The sequence below is a fragment of the Mus pahari genome, chromosome 4 (assembly GCF_900095145.1).
Source record: "Mus pahari chromosome 4, PAHARI_EIJ_v1.1, whole genome shotgun sequence".
Taxonomy (NCBI): Eukaryota; Metazoa; Chordata; class Mammalia; order Rodentia; family Muridae; genus Mus; species Mus pahari.
Window position 1 is genome coordinate 73,781,300 of NC_034593.1, and position 20,880 is coordinate 73,802,179.

Consider the following 20,880-nt stretch of genomic DNA (forward strand, 5'->3'; position numbering starts at 1 on the left):
TTATAAAGTTGAGGATCAGAGGTTAACTATCTACAGGCACAGAGGTGGCAAATGCTGGTACCAGACTTGACCAAATCTAACTCAACAGGCCGTGTTTTGTGTCCTCTAAACTATGGTGCCCAATGGAGTGTATGGGCAAGCTATAGAATTTTACCTGTACTTTGTACCTGCTGTTGCTGCTGTTTGGGACTAGCTCATCTACGGTTATTACAGCGTCTCTGGTAGGCACACTCAGTCTTGCCTATTCATTTCTTTCATTCATAGTTTTCGGTCTGGTTTATAGGATATGCGTGGATGTTTGTACCCATGTGACAGATGTAGGTAATATCTTGTAACATATATATATTCGCTAGAGTTATAGCCAGTTAAACAGCACTCTGAGTTGTCTAAGGGCCCCAAGCAGATGATTCCATTCAAGGAGAAGAAATATACTGAAATACTTAAGTGCCTTTGCACTCCGCTGGCTGTCATTGGTGGAGAGCAAAGGGAGTGTTATTTGCTAAGCCAATAATGCAGTGTTCCTCAACATTAGTTGATCTTGTTTTGTAAGTCAAGGGCAATCAATCAGTGACAGAGAAAACAGATGACCCATCCTGCCCAGCTACTTCCTGGCACCAAAGACAAAGGCTTGTAACCCCCCCTCCCCCCTCCCCCAATTATCAAGGCACTTCTTGTGACTTTTATTTTCACTTCTTGTGAGGCCCAGACTATGAAACTTGAACTAGGCAGCCATTTTGAGCTCCGCATTTGTGCCAGGTGGGATAGTTCGGGGAACAAAGGAGATGAGGGCCATGAGTTTATGGGGAAAGACAGGAAATGTACAGAGCGAGAGGAGGCTTTTGCACAGTGACCATCAGAGGGAAATGGCCATTAAAATGAAAAGGGTTTCTGAACTTGCAACTAAGGGCTGAGTAGCAGTGAGCGCTTGCATCGCACACATTGCACCTGGCGTATTTCAGATCTATCCGTCGAGTGAGTTTATGAGTGTACGCATGGATAAACAGATAGCAACTCCACTTGTTTACACAGGCATGCGATTGCAAACGTTACAGTCATTGATCTTTTTAGCGTGCTTCTCTTAACTACAACTGAAGAATAAGAGTTGAAGGCCAAGCTGAACTTCTGGCACAAACATCAGAACAGTGTGGCCGTAGGAGAAGGCCTGTGGCGGGCATAAAGAGTAGGAGGTCACTGTCTCTGCTGACAGCTTTTCCTTTGCTGATCCCTCTGTTGATCTTTGTGTGTAGCCTAGGGGGCAGGGACGAGAGGGTGCTCTCTTATCTGACCAGATACAGATCATAGGAGCAACGGCAAGAGAAGGCTGCCTCTCTACTTCTGTTGAAACCAACCAGCACAAGGTTTAGGGGTGTCTTTGGAGTTCAGGAGTGGTTCCACAGTGGTCCCGTCAGTATGCTGGATGCTACCGGTGACCAAGAGTGGGTATGCTAGCCCTACCTCATGCTAGCCCTCTCAGAGTCTCTTAAGCAGATTAGACTCTGTAAAGGAAGTAAGCAGAGAATCAGGTCCACTGACTTGGCTTCTCATTCACAGCAGCGTTGCAGAGAGAAGACTCAGCTACTGCAGTTCAGCAGCAATAACACTTCTCTGCTTAGACTTTTGACTCTTCAGTTAAATCTGTCAGGCCCTCTGCTTGTCCCAGTTATACTGGGCCCCACTCTACCTCACCTATCATTGTTCAACAGGCAAGGGTACACTAAATGAAGGTGATCGAAAAGATTTGTATTACTGAATGAAGAAAAAAAACCAGCTTGGTTAATGAAAAAAGGTTTTCCTTAAAATCTGCACGATTGTTTTCACACATACAAATGCAGCATTCATATTTATATTCATAAATAATTTGTCATGTTACTTAAAGAAAAAAAAAAAAAACTCCTCTGTATATAGAGCCATAGTGAAGAGCCATAGTGACCTCTACTGTCCAGAGAAGGCAGCTTGCAAGGTTAGCCAGAGCAGGTGTTTACTCATTTTTAAAGACATGTACATCTTATTCTCTTTGTTTTGTTTTTATTCTCTGTGTAGTTCTGGCCCTGGCTATCCTGGAACTCAGAGATCCGACTGCCTCTGCCTCCCCAGTACTGGAATTAAAGGCATGTGCCAACACCTCTGAACTGGTACTCTTAACCAGCCAAAGATCCTGGATCCCTCCAAAAACAAGAATATAGGAGGAGGGAGGCCATAGCAAACAGAAAAACCAGGTTCCTATATGAACAGGAAATCTGCCTATGATATATGTGATTTATGGGTCTCATAACTAGATAATAGGGTCACTCAAGCTATTAATCTAAGAAGGAAATTCTCACATGGGTGACATAATTCAAGAGCTGTAAGAAGGGTAAAACCTAGTGTGGTTTACCTCAGTAGAATGCCTTTATGAGCCTTGTATAAGCTGTGTTCACGATGATTAGGTATCTCACAAGTTTAATGAGAGTTGTCTAGTAGTTATATTAACATTAAGGTCTTTCTTACATTTCCTTAGTGTTTTGTGATTTAAAATGTTCTTTTCTATGGCTATTACTATTTCCTTGCAACATGTACAAACATTAGCCACTTTTACAGAAAATAAGATCCTTTGGTTAAACTCACATTCACGTTTAGAAATGACTAATTGTGGGCTACAAAGATGGCGCTGACGTTAAAGTTCAAAACTAAAAAGACTAGAAATGATTATTTTCAGGTTAAAAACACGACCTTCATGTTTTTAATGAATTAAAATATAAATTGAGCGAGAGCACTGATTTGCATTGCTGTATCTGTGCTACATTTCATCCTTTTCAAAGTATTCGCAGTATTCTGAGAACAGGATCAGTGAACTTAATCACAGTTCAGGAAGATGCATAATCAGTAAAAATGCCTTAAAATCACAAATAGCAACTACATCAATACAGAAAACATTTGAAAACCATCGATCAGATAAGCCACAGATTTTTTTTTCTTTTTTTTTGAGACAGGGTTTCTCTGTATAGTCCTGGCTGTCCTGGAACTCACTTTATAGACCAGGCTGGCCTCGAACTCAGAAATCCACCTGCCTCTGCTGAGTGCTTGGATTAAAGGCATGCGCCACCACGCCCAGCTCAAGCCACAGATTTTTTATCTGGGTAAATCACAAAACCTCAACACTTTAGCATCAGGCCAAATAAAATAAAAACAACTTAAGTTCTCAACCGTTTTTTTTTTTTTAAATTGCTTGCTTCACTTGGGAGGCAGATTTCTCAGTTCGAGGCCAGCCTGGTCTACAGAGTGAGTTCCAGGACAGCCAGGACTATACAGAGAAAACCTGTCTCGAAAAACCAAAAAAGAAAAAAAACCAAACCAAACCAAACCAAGTTGCTTGCTTAAGCCGGGCAGTGATGGCACATGCCTTTAATCCCAGTACTTGCGTGGCAGAGACAGGTGGATTTCTGAGTTCGAGGCCAGCCTGGTCTACAGAGTGAGTTCCAGGACAGCCAGGACTATACAGAGAAAACCTGTCTCGAAAAACCAAAAAAGAAAAAAAACCAAACCAAACCAAACCAAGTTGCTTGCTTAAGCCGGGCAGTGATGGCACATGCCTTTAATCCCAGTACTTGCGTGGCAGAGACAGGTGGATTTCTGAGTTCGAGGCCAGCCTGGTCTACAGAGTGAGTTCCAGGGCTAAAGCCTGTCTCGAAAAAAAGAAAAAAAGAAAAGAAAAGAAAAAAAAATTGCTTGCTTAACACCTCCAAGAAAGGAGCACTAGCTTCTGGAAGCAGGAACCGCCCCTAAACAGGGCTTTAAGGCTGGCACGCGCTCCCTTAGCTCCAGTTGAAAGCTCCGCCCTCAGCAGAGGACTCCGCCCAGCTCCGCCGAGGCCCGCCCCTCTGCCTGGAGACCTCCTTCATCCCCGCCCAAACCCCGCCCCGGTCCCGCCCAGCGGCTGCCAAGATCCCGCTTTCCGCCTCGAGGCTCCGCGCAACTCCGCCTAGCTTCCGCCCTCCACCACTAGACTCCGCCCCTGGACTTCTGCGCGACGGGTTGCCAATACGCATGTGCGGTTGGCGTCACGTCCGGCGACGGGCCCCGGTCTCCGGAAAGAGCTGCCGAATAGTGGCGGCGATTTCTGCGGCGATTATTTGAGTTTCTTCGCTGCTGGAGGAGTAGACTAAACGGCGGCGACATGGTAGAGGTAAGGTGACGCTCGGGTACTCGGGAGCCGTTTGTCCCTGGAGCTTTGCTTTGCCCACGGGAGTGTAGGATGAAAGTGGTGGGAATCTGGGGAAAGGAACTGTAGTCAGAGCTGGTGGTCTCGGCGCGTCGGGGTGGGAGGAAGGCCGATGACATCCCAAGTCCTGAGGGGATCCTGCAGTCCGTGCGCTGCTGTGGGTACCCTCTCCTGGGAGGCGGGGCCTCTGATGATATCTTGATTATATCTACCAATTCTACCCCTCCCGCCCCAAGTCATCCTATTGCCTATTTTCATAGAACCCTCGAAAATGTAGAATTATTTTGCTTACTTTTGTCTGTTGTCTCTTGAGGACACTGCATGCCAGATCCAGAATTAGCTCAGTAAATATCTATGGAACACATCGTAGACATTATTCAGTTTCTTTCCTAAGAGCTCTGGCCAGACAGCAGCTTTCTCATCTTTGTTATTGGTTGCTGTAGCTTGTGACAGTTATTGAGGAGTGTATATATCCTCCTTCATACTTAGCATGTAAAGTGCATAATGAATCTAATGTCGATTAGGGTGTATGGGTCTCTTGTAGTTAGATGTGTGAATTTGGTTGTCTCTTTACAGGAGGTGCAGAAGCATTCTGTACACACATTGGTGTTCAGGTCATTGAAGAGGACCCATGACATGTTTGTGGCTGATAATGGAAAACCTGTGCCTTTGGATGAAGAGAGGTAAGCTTTATTCCTTTCCAGTTACTAAGGTATGTAATATGGATAGAAGGGTGCAGAGACAGGAGAGGAAGGGACTTTGAAAGGTCTTGAAAGTGCATACTCCCAGGATACTTGGGCAGTAGCAAGTGGTTTTCTAGTATAAGTATTTTTATTTTATTTTATTTTTTTATTGTCTTGTCTTCTGCAGTAAAAACATCATCAGCTAATTATAGCTTACAGACACCCAGTGCAATGATTTGAAAGAGAATGTCTTCCATAGGCTCGTGCATTTAAATGCTTGCTTGGTCTCTAGTTGCTGGAACTGTTTTGGAAGTATTAGGAGGTTTGGCCTTGTTAGAGGAAGTGTGGCCTTGGGAGAGGCTGCGAGATTTCAAAAGCCTACACCATTCCCAGTTAGCTCCCCTATTGCTTGTCCCCTCCCTCCCTCTTGTCCAGCCCCCCACCCCCACCTCATACACCATGCTTGCCTGCCTGCTCTCATGCTCCCTACTCTGATGGCCAAGGACTCTAGCCGCTTGAGCCATGACCCCCTAATTAAATACATTATTTTCTAATTGCCTCCATGGTGGTGTTTGCCACAGCAATAGAAAAGTAACCAGCCCAGTAATTAGGGGCATCCTTGCTGTGTCATCTTATTTCTTATTTCTAGTGAATCCCTTTGTGCGTGTTTTTAGCTTCTGCTCTCAGACTTTTTTGGTTTTTTGAGACAGGGTTTCTCTGTGTATCCTTGCCTGTCCTGGTAGACCAGGCTGGCCTCGAACTCAGAAATCTGCCTGTCTCTGCCTTTGCCTATGCTTTCTAAGTGCTGGGATTAAAGCCATGTGCCGCCACCACCACCCAGCTTCTGCTCTCAGCCTCTTGTTGTGCTGACATTGTACTTGGCCAGTACTACTCCCATCTTTGCTCCTTGGTGTAGTGAAGACTTTTTTTTTTTTTTTTTTTTTTTTTAATTTTTTATTTTTTTTAAGATTTATTTATTTATTATATGTAAGTACACTGTAGCTGTCTTCAGACACTCCAGAAGAGGGGAGTCAGATCTTGTTATAGATGGTTATGAGCCACCATGTGGTTGCTGGGATTTGAACTCCGGACCTTCGGAAGAGCAGTCGGGTGCTCTTTCCCACTGAGCCATCTCACCAGCCCTAGTGAAGACTTTTGAGTGGCATAGTTTTGGTTGTCGCCAGCCCTAGTCTGGGAATTGTGTTGTGTGCAGCCTTTCTTTGTCCTTTGCTTTTTCTTTATAATGTACTTAATTCTCCTCATTGGCATTCATAATTAATTTATAAAGTGGATTATCTTTTTAGGTAATATAAATATATTTCTCTTTAAAATGCTGAGCTAGCCAGGCAGTGGTGGCGCACACCTTTAATCCCAGCACTTAGGAGGCAGAGGCAGAAGCAGGTGGATTTCTTAGTTTGAGGCCAGCCTGGTCTACAGTTCCAGGATAGCCAGGGCTGTACAGAGAAACCCTGTCTCAAATAAACAAAAAGTAAAAATAAATAAAAAATATAAATAAAATGCTGAGCTAATTTCGTGCTTTCATTGGGCCGGACTTTTTAGATTACTAGTAAAGGTATCTGTATAATTTAACTGTGTTCAGACATTTAAACTTTAAGATATATTAGTTTATGTATGTCTTTAATTCACTTGGACCCTTGAGGCCTCATCAAAAAAGGTTTTGTGTTTATTGGGCTGCAAACTAAGGTCCTACTTTGCTTTGAATGAATACTGTATGGTAGATTGTGAGATAAAGTAAACATACGGTATGGAAATGCATTTTAGAATTTTGTATTTGTTAAAATACTATTTAACTTAAAAAACATTCTGGATCTGTGACAAGGAGTACAGTGTCTGTTTCTGTACTTCTCTTCTGGCTAACTGAATCTTTTCATTGGTGAATGTGTTTCCAGTACTTAAGGATGCATTTCATGTTTATGATCTTTAAATAGTCACAAGCGGAAAATGGCAATCAAGCTTCGCAATGAGTATGGTCCTGTGCTGCATATGCCTACTTCAAAAGAGAACCTGAAGGAGAAGGGACCTCAGAACGCAGCAGATTCATATCCTCATAAGCAGTATCCTGCCAATCAAGGTGAAAACTGTCAGCTTTACAAGTGAATTGTTAAAATAGAAGAAAATGTTTCCTTAGAGCTTCCCTGGGGGGCACTGATTATTTGTTGCTGGAAGTTTGGATTATATGGTGGAAGTTTTGATGAGCTCATCAGAGTAGTAATTAAGGTGCTTAGGTGATGACTTTTTCTAGAAAACAGAATGATTAGGATTCTCTTAGGTAGTAGACAAGATTACAGTGGTGTCTACAGGAAAAAACTCAAGTTGATTCCTAACCTGTGGGGAGACCATCTGTGAAATTATAGTTACAGAGAGAATCTAATATTCCATGTGAAACTATTTACTGTGAAGAACAGCTAGAGTAGGTCGTCAGTGAGAGGGGGGTGCCTCTGTTCCCAGCATGGCTCGATAGAGGCACATGATCTTTCTTGACTTGTTAGCAGCTTACAGGCAGAACCATCAACTCCCTGCCTTTCTGAGGCTTCTGTAGAGTTGGAAAGGAAAACTTAATATTTATAATACCTTTTGAAAGGCAGTACTTGAATAAAGGCAAATTCACTGGCAATGAATTTATTTTTTAGGACAAGATGTTGAATATTTGGTGACAGGCACCCATCCATATCCACCAGGACCTGGTAAGTAACAGTAAGGCTGCACAGATGTGTAGACAATATGTCTACACAGATGGATTATCTGTTGGCTTGGACAGTTGTGCAGGTACCTAAATTTAAATAGATGAGGATGTGTGGCTGAGATGCGTGTGCATGCGTGTGTATAGACAGGCTGGCATGAGGGACGCAAATATGATTGGACAGAGGACAAAAAGCCTTCTGTTTGTAGTACACTTTGGCATTGTGTACTTCTTTTAGTCACTTAATTTACTCTTGGAAGTAGTCTGTTACTATTTGAATGACTACTATTTGCTTATGAGTGTACTGTCTGAATCAATAGGAAATTAACTGTATTGTCTTGGGTTCTCTTAATACCAAGCGCTTGTGTTCAGTCAAATTTGATCTGTGTATTAGCCTGTGTTTATTATAAGAAATTAAAAGCCAAGTCAAGCTGAGTGTAACGAAGGTTGTTGTGAACAGGTGTTGCCTTGACTGCTGATACTAAGATCCAGAGAATGCCAAGTGAGTCAGCTGCACAGTCCCTAGCTGTGGCCTTACCGTCCCAGACCAGGTACGACTGTCATAGATTTACTTACATAGATTTTCAGCATTTGCAGGCTTTGGGTTTCGTTTTTTTCTTGTTAACATGTAAAATGTGGAATCCAGATGCTATCTATCCACTTTAAAGAAACAAAACAAAACTGTGTGTGTTTGTGTGTGTCCTTGAGCTGCCATGTTCCTGCCATGATGATAATGGTCTGAACCTCTGAACCTGTAAGGCAGCCCCAATTAAATGTCCTTATAAGAGCTGCCTTGGTCATGGTGTCTGTTCACAGCAGTAAGAGCCTAACTAAGACAATACCTGTGCCCACACTGTACCATTTCAGCATTCCCACCTTTTTCTATTTAGGGTCTCTCACTGGCCCGGAACTCAGCAAGTAGGCTTGGCTAGTTGGCCTTGGGCGTGTTTTGTCTCTAGTACTAGAATCACCAACATGTGTCGCTATGTCTTTTCTTTCTTTTTTTTTTAAACAAAGGTTCTGGGAATTGAACTCCTCATGCTTGGAACAGCAAGCACTTTATCAACTGAGCTGTCTCCCAGCTGGCTCACAGAATCTCCAAAAGAAAGTTTGTGGAGAATGCATAACTAGGGATGTGCTGAGTGATTATTCTTGATCTCTCTATTCTGCAGAGTCGATGCAAATCGTACTGGGCCTGCTGGAAGCGAGTACCGACACCCAGGGGCTTCTGACCGTTCCCAGCCCACAGCAATGAATTCTGTAAGTCTCCTGGGTCAGAGAGCTCAGATTTCTAGCTCTCCGAACATGATTCCTCTTGTATCCTAAAAGTCTTACATAGAAACTGAAATCAGTACCATCCTGAGCTCTGTTAATGAAAATAGCAGCCTGGGTTAGTCCTTAGCATTTCATAGCCCTAAGCACATGGTTTTGGTAAGCTGCTACTTTTTGGTTGTGAGCCTAGCCTTTAAAGGCTGAGCCATCTCTCCAGCCCAAGTTGCTCCTTTTTAAAAGAATCCTGTGATATGCATAGTCTGTAAATGACTATACTGTGATCATGATAGTTGCTCCTTACTCTTAAAAGGACAAGCAATGGGGCCGGGAGCTAGTTGATTCAGTTAAAAGCAAACACAAGAACCAGAGGTCAATCCCCAACACCACAGGAAAGCTGTGTGTGGCTGTGTGTAACACCAGCATTTGATGGGGCGGGCCAGTCAAAGTAGGGGTGGCAGAGGGGCTCTGGTGTTCAGTGGCCAGCCAGCTTAGTCGGAAAGTGAAATCCTTAGCTTCAGGTTTAGTGAGAGTCCCGTTTTCAAAGTGTCAAGAGTGGGGCTAGAACAGAAAACCTGACATTTTCTGGCCTTCACATACACACACCTGTACATGCATTTGCCACATGAATGAGCCTGCACACACAAAATAATTTCAAGGAAACCATCTTTATAGTACTAAGGTATTTTTCATCTTGAGCAGGCCTTGCCCCTAGGTTCTTACATTGCTTTTATTTCTGCCAGTGAATCAGTTTATTTCTTGAAATTACTTTTCCTTACTACAGTTACTAGGAAAATGCTACACTAGTAATAGCATCCAACATATGCACACATGCACTGAACCTTGGGTGGGTGTGGGTTCGTGTTATTTCGGACAGGTACTGATGTTGTCTGGTGGTGTGAGTTGGTGTATGGCTGCAGTTGAGTGCTGCTGGTTTGGTGACATGATGCGCTGCGCAGCCCCTTGATGAGTTGTGGCTTTACTTGCACAGGGGTCAGGGATGGAGCTCATTTGGCAGTCAGTACCCATATCGCATTTCGGAGCAGCTCTCTGTTTAGACTTTGTGCCTCCTTAGGATATAATTTAAGTTTCTTCAGGATAGGGTCTCATGTAGCCTTGAACTCTCGGTATCTGAGCCAACCTTGAGCTTCTGATCCTGCTGCCTCCACCTCCTGATTGCTTAAATGCAGGCCGGAGATAACCCAGATCTCCATGCACGCTAGGCAAGCAGTCTACTCACTAAGCTACACGCCTTGGTCCAGTTGATAGCTACTAAGGGTAGAATTTCATGGTTTCAATATAGTTTTGGATTAATGAAATGATGTTAATGGTAAACTCTTTAGTTGAGCATTCTTTATTTAAAGTGCTTAGGACTACAAGTGCTTTAGATTAGATTTTAGATTTTTTGCATGGAATATTGACATACACGTTTTAAAATTAATTACATGTCTTCTTTGACATTTCATACATGTAAAAAAAAAATGCATTCTGGTTACTCTTACCTTCCATCCTTTGTCTTCCATCCTTTCTACAAATCCCTTTTCCATTACCAGGTCTTTTTTGGTTTTGTTTAAGCAGTGGCCTGTTTGGTTTAAGCAGGCTGTGTATAGACAGTGGGTTTAGGACAAGCCATTTGTGCTTGTGGGCTCAGTAGCACACACCGAAGACATTGGCCCTTTCTCTCTCAAAGCCTCAGGAGGCAGTAGTTGTGCAGGTAGGGGTCGGCCCCACGTGCCCCTCCCCTCCCCATCCACATCTTAGTTGATGGGGTTAGTCTTGTGTAGGCCCAGTGTAGGTTCCTGCAGCTGCTGCGAGTTCAAGATTATACTTGTGTTAGGCTAAAAAAAAATGGCATCTGTCTGTCCTTCCTCTTTCACGTCCTCTTCTGCAGCGCTTACTGAGCCTTAGAGGAGCTGCTGTGCTGCTTGTCTAGTGCTGAGCACTCAACTCTTGCTTGTTTCAGCCTTAGACAGCCATGGATCTCTGCATTTAGGACTGTGACCTCCCAAGAGAAATTCCATCATTAAGTCCAGGAATAGCATTTCTCTGTGGGTATAAAGATAGGCATTTAGAAGACTTCTAGCCATATGTTTGTGACCAGGTTTATAGTACCGTGTGTGGCTTCCCTCCTGTGGAGCAGGCCTCAAATCCAAGCACAGAGCAGTTGATTATTTCTGTGGCAGTAATGCCACTATTGTACACATGGGCACATCTTGCCTAACTAGTTGGTATTGAAGTTCATAGAGGTTGAGGCTGGGTAGGCCCACTGATGCCTTTTCTGCACTGAGAGCCTGTGCAGCACCTTCCTGCTCTGAGGACTGGCTCTCTGTAGCTTGCAACCCAGCTGTGTGGTGTCTTCAGCAATAGAGTCTTAACAGATAGTTCTGGTAGGCAGTCTGTTAGCTCATATATTTGCTCTTGTGCACTGTTAGTCTGACATCTAGATTAGGCGTGGCTGTTGGAGCATTTGGAAGTTTAAATGTGTGGGTTAAGGATGCTCAGCCTGAATTAGCTAGTCGATATTTTAAAATAGTGTTTCCTTATTCTGTTAGAAGAAAGAGAGATGCAGGGAGGTCACCAAGTTGTTGCCTAAAGTTGGTCAGCTAGTGGTTGGCTCAGTTGGGTTTTGAACTCCAGAGTGCAGTACCCTGTCTGCCTGGGGAGGGGGGTGGTTAATTTATTTTTCTTTTTAATTTTTTTATTAACATAATTATTTACATTCCAAAAGTTGCCCCCATTCCTGCCCCACCTCCCGGAGTTCTTAACCCGCTTCCCCCCCTTGTGAGAAGGTACTCTCCTCCACCAGCATCCCTCCTCCCTGGGGCATCAAGCTTCCACAGGAGTAAGTTCATCCTCTCCCACTGAGGCGGGACAGGTGTCCACTGCCACACGTGTGCCTGGGTCCACAGATCAGCCCATGTATGCTCCTTGGTTTTTGGCCTAGTCTCTGAGAACTCTGAGGGGTTCATGTTAGTTGATACTGTTGTTCTTCCTATGGGGTTGCAATCTCCTTCAGACCCTTCAGTCCTTCCCTGACTACTCCATATGGGTCCCCGACCTCAGTCCAACGGTCTGCTGTAAGTGTCTGCATCTGTCTCAGGCAGCTGCTGGTAGAGCCTCTCAGAGGACAGCCATGCCAGGCTCCTGTCTGCAAGCACAACATGGCCTCCGTAATAGTGTCAGGGTTTGGTGTATGTGCATGGGATAGATCCCAAGTTGGGCCAGTCACTGTGGCCTTCCCTTCAGTCTCTGTTCCCCTGCATTTTTTAAAGACAGGAATAATTCTGGGTTAAAAATTTTGAAGATGGGTGGGTAGCCCACTGCTTTAATGGAAGGTCATGTCTGTCTACTGAAGGTGGTCGCTTCAGGCTCCATCTCCCCACTCTTGGACATTTCGGTTAATGTCATCCCAATTGAGTCCTGGAAGCCTCTCATTTCTCAGGTCTCCTGGGCTTTCCAGATGTTCTTCCCACCCCCCACCGCTGCATGTTTTGATTCATTCTCCAGGATCTGGGCTTCTCTCCTGTCTCCCCACACAGCTGATTATTCCCCCCCCCCCTTCTCCTTCCCCCTTACCTCTCTCACCCAGGTTCCTCTCCCTTCCTCTGCTTTCCATGATTATTTTGTTCCCCTTCTAAGTGGGTTTAAGGTATCTATACTTGGGCCCTCCTTGTTAAGCTTCATATGTTCTGTGGACTGTATCCTGGGTATTCTGTACTTTTCTTGGCTAATATCCATTATTACTGAGTACATACCATGCATGTCCTTTTGGGTCTGGGTGACCTCACTCAGAATGATATTTTCTAGTTCCATCCATTTGCCTGCAAAATTCATGATGTCCTCATTTTTAATAACTGAGTAGTAGTCCATTGTGTAATGAACCATATTTTTTATATCCATCCATCGGTTGAGGGACATCTGGGTTGTTTCCAGCTTCTGGCTATTACAAATAAGGCTGCTATGAACATAGTGGAGCATGTGTGTCCTTGTGGTATGGTAGAGCATCTTTTAGGTATATATCCAGGAGTGGTATAGCTGTGTCTTCAGGTAGAACTATTTCCAGTTTTCTGAGTAACCTCCAGACTGATATCCAGAGTGGTTGTACCAGCTTGTAATCCCACCAGCCGCAATGGAGCAGTGCTCCTCTTTCTCCACATCCTCACTAACATGTGCTATCACCTGAGTTTTTGATCTTAGCCATTCTGATTTGTGTACGGTGGAATCTCAGTGTCGTTTTAATTTGCATTTCCCTGATGACTATGGATGTTGAACATTTCTTTAAGTGCTTCTTAGCCATTCAAGATTCCTCAGTTGAGAATTCTCTCAGAACATAGAGTTTTGATGAAGCATTACGTTTTGTTTTGTTTTAAGTTAAAAGGTATCTTAGCTGTCTTCCTCTTTGGTTAATTTAAAAAAAAAAAAAAAAAACCAAAGCCTTTCAAAAATCCTCTTTCAATTTGTATTTTTGAATGAATGGCTTGAATCCTTCAAGATGATGGCCATAATGGTTGTGTAATCTCTCCCATGTCTAGATGATTATGGAGACCGGCAATACCAAGAACTCTGCACTAATGGCTAAGAAAGCCCCTACAATGCCCAAACCCCAGTGGCACCCACCATGGAAACTCTACAGGGTGAGTGGATCTGTGTTTCCTTCCGTCAGCCAGGAGTAGGGTTGAGGTGAGTGGGCTCAGCGCTATGCTGCGGTGTCAGGAGGGCTTTCCAAGCACAGCCACACGGTGTCTCGTTTTTTAAATAAAGTACAGGATACAGAGGAAGGCATGCAAATGGGGACAGGTAACTAAGAAAGTTCTTGGCTGTGGCGGTGAAGTAGGAACTGGAGAGCCTGCCTGATTGTTTTCCATGTGATGGTACAATATGACACTGTCCACACCTGCTGTGTGGGGCTGATGGCTTTTAACAGATAGAGCTCTGAGTCCCCGCTGAGGGCCATGATGTCCCCTCATCCCTGTAATACTTTAGTCTTACTCATCCCTCCTGGCGACAGCTCATCTGAGTTCTGCCATGACAGGCAGAGTGGATAGCCGATGTTTCTGGAGAGTGGTGTCTTCACTTAATGATTTTGAGATAAAGTGCATTCCTTTTCTTGATTAGTAATACTCCGTTGTGTAGATGTACCTCACTTTCAGTATTCATTCAATCACTGAAGCTAATGTGTTTCTCACTCTAAAATATAATTGTCAAACTACAACTGTTTTTGAAGATGATGTGGTTCAAGTCCTAGTTGTGGTTAAAATTGAGTGCATGTTAAACACTGTATGGATCAATCTACTCACCTCACTTTTTGTTGCACAGGTTATCAGTGGGCATCTTGGCTGGGTTCGGTGTATTGCTGTGGAACCTGGAAATCAGTGGTTCGTTACAGGATCCGCCGACAGAACAATAAAGGTAATAAGAAGAATGTAGGGTGTCTTCCATAAGTTACTTCCTAGGGAGGTATTGTTGATGCAGCAAAATTTACCATCAAAACTAATAAGAATGCTTGCTTGCAAAGTGGAATTCAAACTTGTTTTGTGAACATGTTAACTGCCTACTGTTAGTTCTGTGTGACTTACTGAAGGAAGTTTTCATTCTGTGGTTATAGGATGGAAGCGTAGTTCTCTGTAGAGGTGCAGTGGAAAGTTGTCTGAGAGCTAGACGGGTACAGTCCCACCACAGTTAGAGCTTCAGGCAGACTCAGAATGTCTGTGTTGAAGTGCTAACCCTTTCTCTGTACAGGGATTTATTGTTTAAGAGTCAGCTTTTAAATTGCTTTACACATGCCTGCAGGTGATCCTCCACTGAGCCACATCTCTAGTAACCTTAAAAAAAGATTTTTTGAGACAAGGTCTCACTGAACCTGTAGCTGGACTGAACTTGTTGTATAGACCAGGCTAGTTTTAAATTCACCTGCCTCTGGAGTGCTGGGATTAAAGGCGGTGTGCACTACCATGCCTGGAAGAAATCTCTAGTTTTTATTTTGAATCTTGTTTTTCTCATATAGCATCATCTATGAAAAGCTCAGTATTTTACATAAATAGAATGTGCAGATAATTCTATAATTTGTTTCCCTATTGTTCAACATTAAAGTTTTTAGCTTGATGGTTTTTCATTGTGATTTCAGAGCCTGCTTTTTGTGTATTGTGTTTTGTATCCGTGCCAGGACAAAAGTCTTTGAGCTGGTACAGAAAGTGCAACTTTCCACAATTAGTGAGCTGGTGCTTAGTGCATTGCGCTGACCATGTAGCTTTTTAGATAAGTGCGGGGATGTATGTGACCACGGAAATGGATAGATGTCTAACTGTAAACAGACACGCAGACAGGTAGTGAGGTGAACGTTTTTGTCCTTAGTACTTTTCTGGATTAAGTTGCTGCTCTCTGTGGTACAGTTAATGACGTGCTGTTGGTATTTTCATCATCGTAAATCCTTTTATGAGTTGGGAGCATTGACCTTGTCACATTCTGCAAATACTCACCCAGCTTCCGTGTGCCTTCCCCTGCTTTGATCTGGAGAGGAATCCCTTTAAAGAGCCTTAGATTCCCCTGTGTATACATTTATTATCACTTCAGTGTTCTAAAGTAGTTTTGGTGGGAGAAGTAACCAGGATAAAGCAAAACAATTACTTGATTTCAGATTTGGGACTTGGCTAGTGGCAAATTAAAACTGTCATTGACTGGCCACATCAGTACAGTGCGTGGTGTGATCGTGAGCACGAGGAGCCCTTACTTGTTCTCTTGTGGAGAAGACAAACAAGTGAAGTGCTGGGATCTTGAATATAACAAGGTAAGCATGGAGCCAGTGAGCTTGGGAACCTATCCCTGAGCCACGTCCGTTGCTTGTTTTTACTCCCTGTCGATCTGTTTGTGGGCAGTGCCAGCTCTTTGCCTTGGAGCTGCATCCCCGGGCCCCACTGTTGATTTTTGTGATGTTAGAAAGTGTAACCTTTCTGCCTTTATCTTTAGGTTATACGGCACTATCATGGCCATCTAAGTGCAGTGTATGGTCTGGATTTACACCCAACATTGGATGTCCTGGTGACTTGTAGTCGAGATTCCACTGCTCGGGTAAATGAAAAGTGGCTGTGTTGTCTTTTAGGTGTCCTGTGTCTTCTCATATGCAAATGTGGTATTAGTGGACTTTTGTTTTGTTTTACTTTTCATAAAGGAGACTAGATTGTTGACCCATCACTAACCTGGTCCCTCGGGTTCCTGACTTCTGTGTTTATTTGCTCTCATTCTTCAGTTCTATGTTTACTGTTAAAGTCCTGAATCATGTTGACATAATGACAGTGTCATAGGCTCAGCCAGTGGTTCTCAGCCTGGGGGACGTGACCCCTTCGGGAGTAGAACAACCCTTTCACAGGGGCCACCTAAGACTGTCAGAAAACACAGATGTTTATGTTATGACTCATAACAGTAGCACAATTGCAGTTATGAAGTAGCTAGGAAAATAGCTTTATGGTTGGCGGTCACCACTATGTGAGGAGCTGTATTAAAAGATCGCAGCACTAGAAAGGCTGAGAACCACTGGTCTAGACTGTCACAGTGGTTGCCCATTGGCTGTTTAATTCTCTAGTCCCATCATTAAACTAAGCTGACATATTAGTATCCTGATCTTTAAAGTTTCTTTCTTCCTTAGCCACTGTCTCCTGGTTGCACATAGGTCATTTATGTGTCCTCTTCACCATGTTTAGAACGTTGGTTTGGCAAACTTAGAGCTTTGAAATACAGATACCTGTCCCTTTTCATATCATGATATCTTTACTTTACAGATCTGGGACGTGAGAACTAAAGCCAGTGTACACACTCTGTCTGGACACACAAATGCAGTTGCTACCGTGAGATGCCAAGCTGCAGAGCCACAGATCATTACAGGTACGATCAACTTCTCCACCTACTGCTGTACCAGAGGCACGGCCATTCTGCAGCCGTCACGAGCAACTCCACCTCCGGCTTGCGTTCTAGTTTCTCTTTGGATTTTAATCATGGGCATTTGAAAGTTAGTATTGCAAGGGGTTTTCTAGGGTTTTTTTTTTGTTGTTGTTGTTGTTGTTGTTTATATTTTATCTTGTGTTTTTTATGTATCATTACATAAAAAGGTTAGGCATTGTAAAAGCTGTTTAGAAAAATGCTTTAAATACAGTCAAGGGTTCTAGAATCTCATAACTATCATTCTAGTATGACTCTTACTTGATTGACAGTGGATCTTAACCATGACTGGAAATTCATTCTTTCACTTGGTTTGTTTCGTTAACTACAGATATTAAGATAAAAAGATTCATTTTTTCCCCTTTCCTGCCATTGGAGTTTAAAATTACTTATTTGTTTTTATTTGCTCTTTACATATTTGTTTTTATTTGCTCTTTATACTTAGCCACTCTCTGCCACCTCAGGCAAAAAGTTAAATAGAGCTAAATATAGAATAACTACAGTTTTAGGACTTTGAGGAAATGATTCACAGTGGAAGGACTTTCATTTAGTGTATACACATGTACAGACAAGTACGTTGTGTTTAATGGGTTTTAATTTGTGGATCCTGTCTGGTCCCTGTGTCTTTTTACTACAGGAAGTCACGATACCACAATACGATTATGGGATCTAGTGGCTGGAAAGACACGAGTGACACTGACGAACCATAAGAAATCAGTGAGGGCCGTGGTCTTACATCCGCTACTGTAAGTGTGCTGTGCTGATAGCTTGCCTTTCTCCAGGTCTCAGCGACACTCTGAGGCCAGGAGGGCCTGCTTTATATCTGCGCTGTGCTGTTTATGGACGGGCTTTCAGATCCCATCTGTTGCTGTTGCCTTGTGTTCTGTGGAATGAAGGCCGTAGCCCCTCTACAGAGTCATAGATGAGGCCAAGTCGTGGTTAAAGCTGCCTGTCAGAGTAGTAGTGGCTGGACATACAGGGTACTGGACCCTCTTTGACCTGTCATAGATTGTTTCACACATGGTGTCCTGTCAGAGACAGGCAGAGCAGAGTTAGATGCCTAAGGGAGAAGTTAGTGTGCAGGAAATGGAGGGAGGGACGTCAGCACTGGGATCCCCAGAGGAGGCAGGCCACTCCTGACACTCAGCTTCCCCCCCACTGCTCTCTGCTCCTTCCCGTTCTTGTCCCCTTTCCTTCCTTTTCTCTTTCCTTCTTCCCCTTTCAAGATTGTTTTTGCCCTGTGTGTGTGCACATTTGTTGGGCTAATTAGTGTGTAGCACACTGAAGAAACCAAAACCCTGCTCTGGGATCTAAAGTACATTTCGGCAGTTGGACAAGGCTGGTGGAGCTTGGAGTGAGGAGAGTGATGATTTTGTACTGGGATGGACAGTTACATTTTACTGAGGCTGTCTGGAGCAGTGAGCACACGGGGCTTTTTCAAAGCTGCGAGTTTCTTTGATACAGTGTACTTTCCCATTAATTCCTGTCAATCTTTGTTCTAGTTACACATTTGCATCTGGTTCTCCAGATAACATAAAGCAGTGGAAATTCCCTGATGGAGGCTTCATTCAAAATCTCTCTGGTCACAATGCAATCATTAACACGCTGGCGGTCAATGCTGATGGAGTGCTTGTGTCTGGAGGTAATGCAAGGTTTTTATGGTGTTGAGTTTGCCCTTCTGTTGACGTGAATGAGTTAGTAGTTTCTACAGCATCACACTGTTGTGACTCACCTGCCTGGGTGTATGTACCTGTTTGTAATGTGCCTGCTGTCATGCTCATTGGTGATCCATGCAGCGTGTTGCATAGTTTAGACATCTTTGCATTCCCATGTGATAAAAGTAGGGATTTATGCTAGGAACTGCCTGATGTTTGCTTGGATTTTAAATGTTATGATGTCTTTAAGGTCTATAATTCTGAGTTAAACACAAATGAAAGTGGACAAAACCATATTAGGGAATTTGTGTGTGTGTGTGTGTGTGTGTGTGTGTGTGTGTGTGTGTGTGTATTGTACATCTTTGTGTTGCTGGTGTAATGTTCAGCTCCTGGGTCATCTGAGCTGTTGAAGGGATAGAAACAGAGCTGTGTGTTTCCCTTACAGCTGACAATGGCACCATGCACCTTTGGGACTGGAGAACTGGCTATAATTTTCAGCGCGTTCATGCAGCTGTACAACCTGGGTCTTTGGACAGTGAGTCAGGAATATTTGCTTGTGCTTTCGATCGGTCAGAAAGTCGGTTACTAACAGCTGAAGCTGATAAAACCATTAAAGTTTACAGAGAAGATGAGACTGCGGTAAGTTCTTAGTGTCCATCTCTGTTTGGTTGTCTGTCTTCCTATCTTTCTTCTTAGTTTAATTTTATATTTAGAGACAAGGTATCACATGGTATCTCTGGCTGGCCTGGAACTCACTTTGTAGCTCAAGTTGATTTTAAAATTGAAACTGTCTTCCTGCCTCTGCCTCTCAGATGCTTGGATTTTGGGCATGAGCCACTACACCCAGCTTTCACATGCATTTTAAAGTAAAAGAATTGCATGTCACTTTGACAAGGACTGCTCATTTGAGTACAAAAAGAGACAGACTCACTGTAGTGCCATGGGGTTCATCCTCTGGGAGCGAGCGATCTGACCTGCTCAGGGCTTCTCAGTGGTTTCGTTGATGCAGAAACATCAGTGAAAAAGCATTACTCTTAAGTCCAGTTCTTCCTCAGTGCAGTTACAGGGAAGGAAATGATACGTTAACCGTGGCAAACAGTAGACTGCTGTGGAAAGGGATAGAGTTAGAGCGCTGGTATTGCTGAAATAGCTAAATGGAAATCCAACCAAACCATTTATCCCTTGTTAAACTTGGATAATGCCAGAAGTTTGTCGGCTGCTTCTAAAATTCTTCAGGATCCACTCAACAGGTCCTGCCAAGCACGTACTGTGATTTAGCAGAGACAGATCTTTTCATTGAAAGGAAACAAACTAATAAAATCACACTTTGTTTACTATTCTGTTTTTTAGACAGAAGAAACTCACCCAGTCAGCTGGAAACCAGAAATTATCAAGAGAAAGAGGTTTTAGTGTCTTCATGGCTGTCCTGTTCATGCTTGGTGTTGATGAGGATATCCAGTCATTCATGAAAGCGCACTTGCAGAAAACATTGCTGCTTTGTATTTTACAATAAACTGCTCCCCATGTCCCTCACCTGTGTTTTATTTCTGAAATAAATAGTTTATAGTTTTAGAAGTAAAAGGTAAATATAAAGAATTCAGGCATATTGAGGATTGCTGTTCCTAACACTATTTTGACTGGGGATTTTTTGGTTTTGTTTTTTATTTTACGTGTATAGGTGTTTTGCCTGGATGTACATTTGTGTACAACATGTGTGCCTGGTGCCAACAAAAGCCCGAAGAAGGTGTCACATACCTGATAATGGAGTTAGAGATTGTTGTGAACCATCATGGATGTGCTGGGAGTGGAACCTGGGTCCTCTGAAAGAGCAGCCAGTTCCCTTCACCATTTCTCAAATCCCTATTTTTATAGTTTTGTTTGAAAAATCCTAGTGGATGTTTCGAGGGGAATTTTTTTTTAAAAAAACAGTGCTTTGAAGATTTAAGACAATGGCTGATAATTTGCGATTAAAAGATTGAAGTTCTTTCTGGGCATGGTGGTGAGCGCCTGCTTTTAATTCCAGCACTAAGGAAGCAGAAGTAGGTGGTTCTCTGTCAGTTCGAGATAGCCTGGTCTATGTAGTGAGTTCCAGGTTAGCCTAGGCTCCCTAGACTCCATTGGTGGTGGTGGTGATTGAGCTTTTAGTCTGACTTATTCCAAAAGCAGGTTTACCTGTTCTCCCAAGTTTTCCAATGTGTTCTGGTCCAGAAATATGCATCTCTGACACTTGCAGTCTTAGCTTGCTGTGAAAACACTGTAACCAAGTCAGTGGTTCTGAGGGAGCTCAGAGGTGTGGCTGTTCATAATTCTTGGGAGGCGTGAGAACGTTTTCTAGCAAGAAGCATTTGAGCTGACCTTAAAGTGGTCAGGTTCTGGTTGGTTGGTTGGTTGGTTTGCCATAGTGCAGATCAAACCAGGGCCTTACAAGAGCTGCGCAAATGTTCT

At 43.4% G+C, this 20,880-nt stretch overlaps 1 protein-coding gene across 2 annotated transcripts; it reads left to right on the plus strand.

Annotated features, from left to right (window-relative positions):
* Positions 1 to 4,047: 4,047 nt before the first annotated feature.
* Plrg1 (pleiotropic regulator 1) lies at positions 4,048 to 19,968 on the plus strand. 2 transcript variants are annotated; one of them, XM_021196927.2, is made up of 15 exons: positions 4,048 to 4,162; positions 4,775 to 4,881; positions 6,831 to 6,973; positions 7,533 to 7,586; positions 8,043 to 8,133; positions 8,755 to 8,842; positions 13,384 to 13,485; positions 14,168 to 14,260; positions 15,486 to 15,635; positions 15,815 to 15,916; positions 16,624 to 16,726; positions 17,418 to 17,526; positions 18,283 to 18,422; positions 18,881 to 19,074; positions 19,786 to 19,968. In XM_021196927.2, exons 1-15 carry the CDS (start codon positions 4,154 to 4,156, stop codon positions 19,843 to 19,845), a joined length of 1,545 nt encoding a protein of 514 aa, XP_021052586.1. In that variant the 5' UTR covers positions 4,048 to 4,153; the 3' UTR covers positions 19,846 to 19,968. The 2 variants fall into 2 exon arrangements, with proteins under 2 accessions (XP_021052586.1, XP_029393386.1); XM_029537526.1 differs by having other exon boundaries at positions 13,387 to 13,485.
* Positions 19,969 to 20,880: the final 912 nt, after the last annotated feature.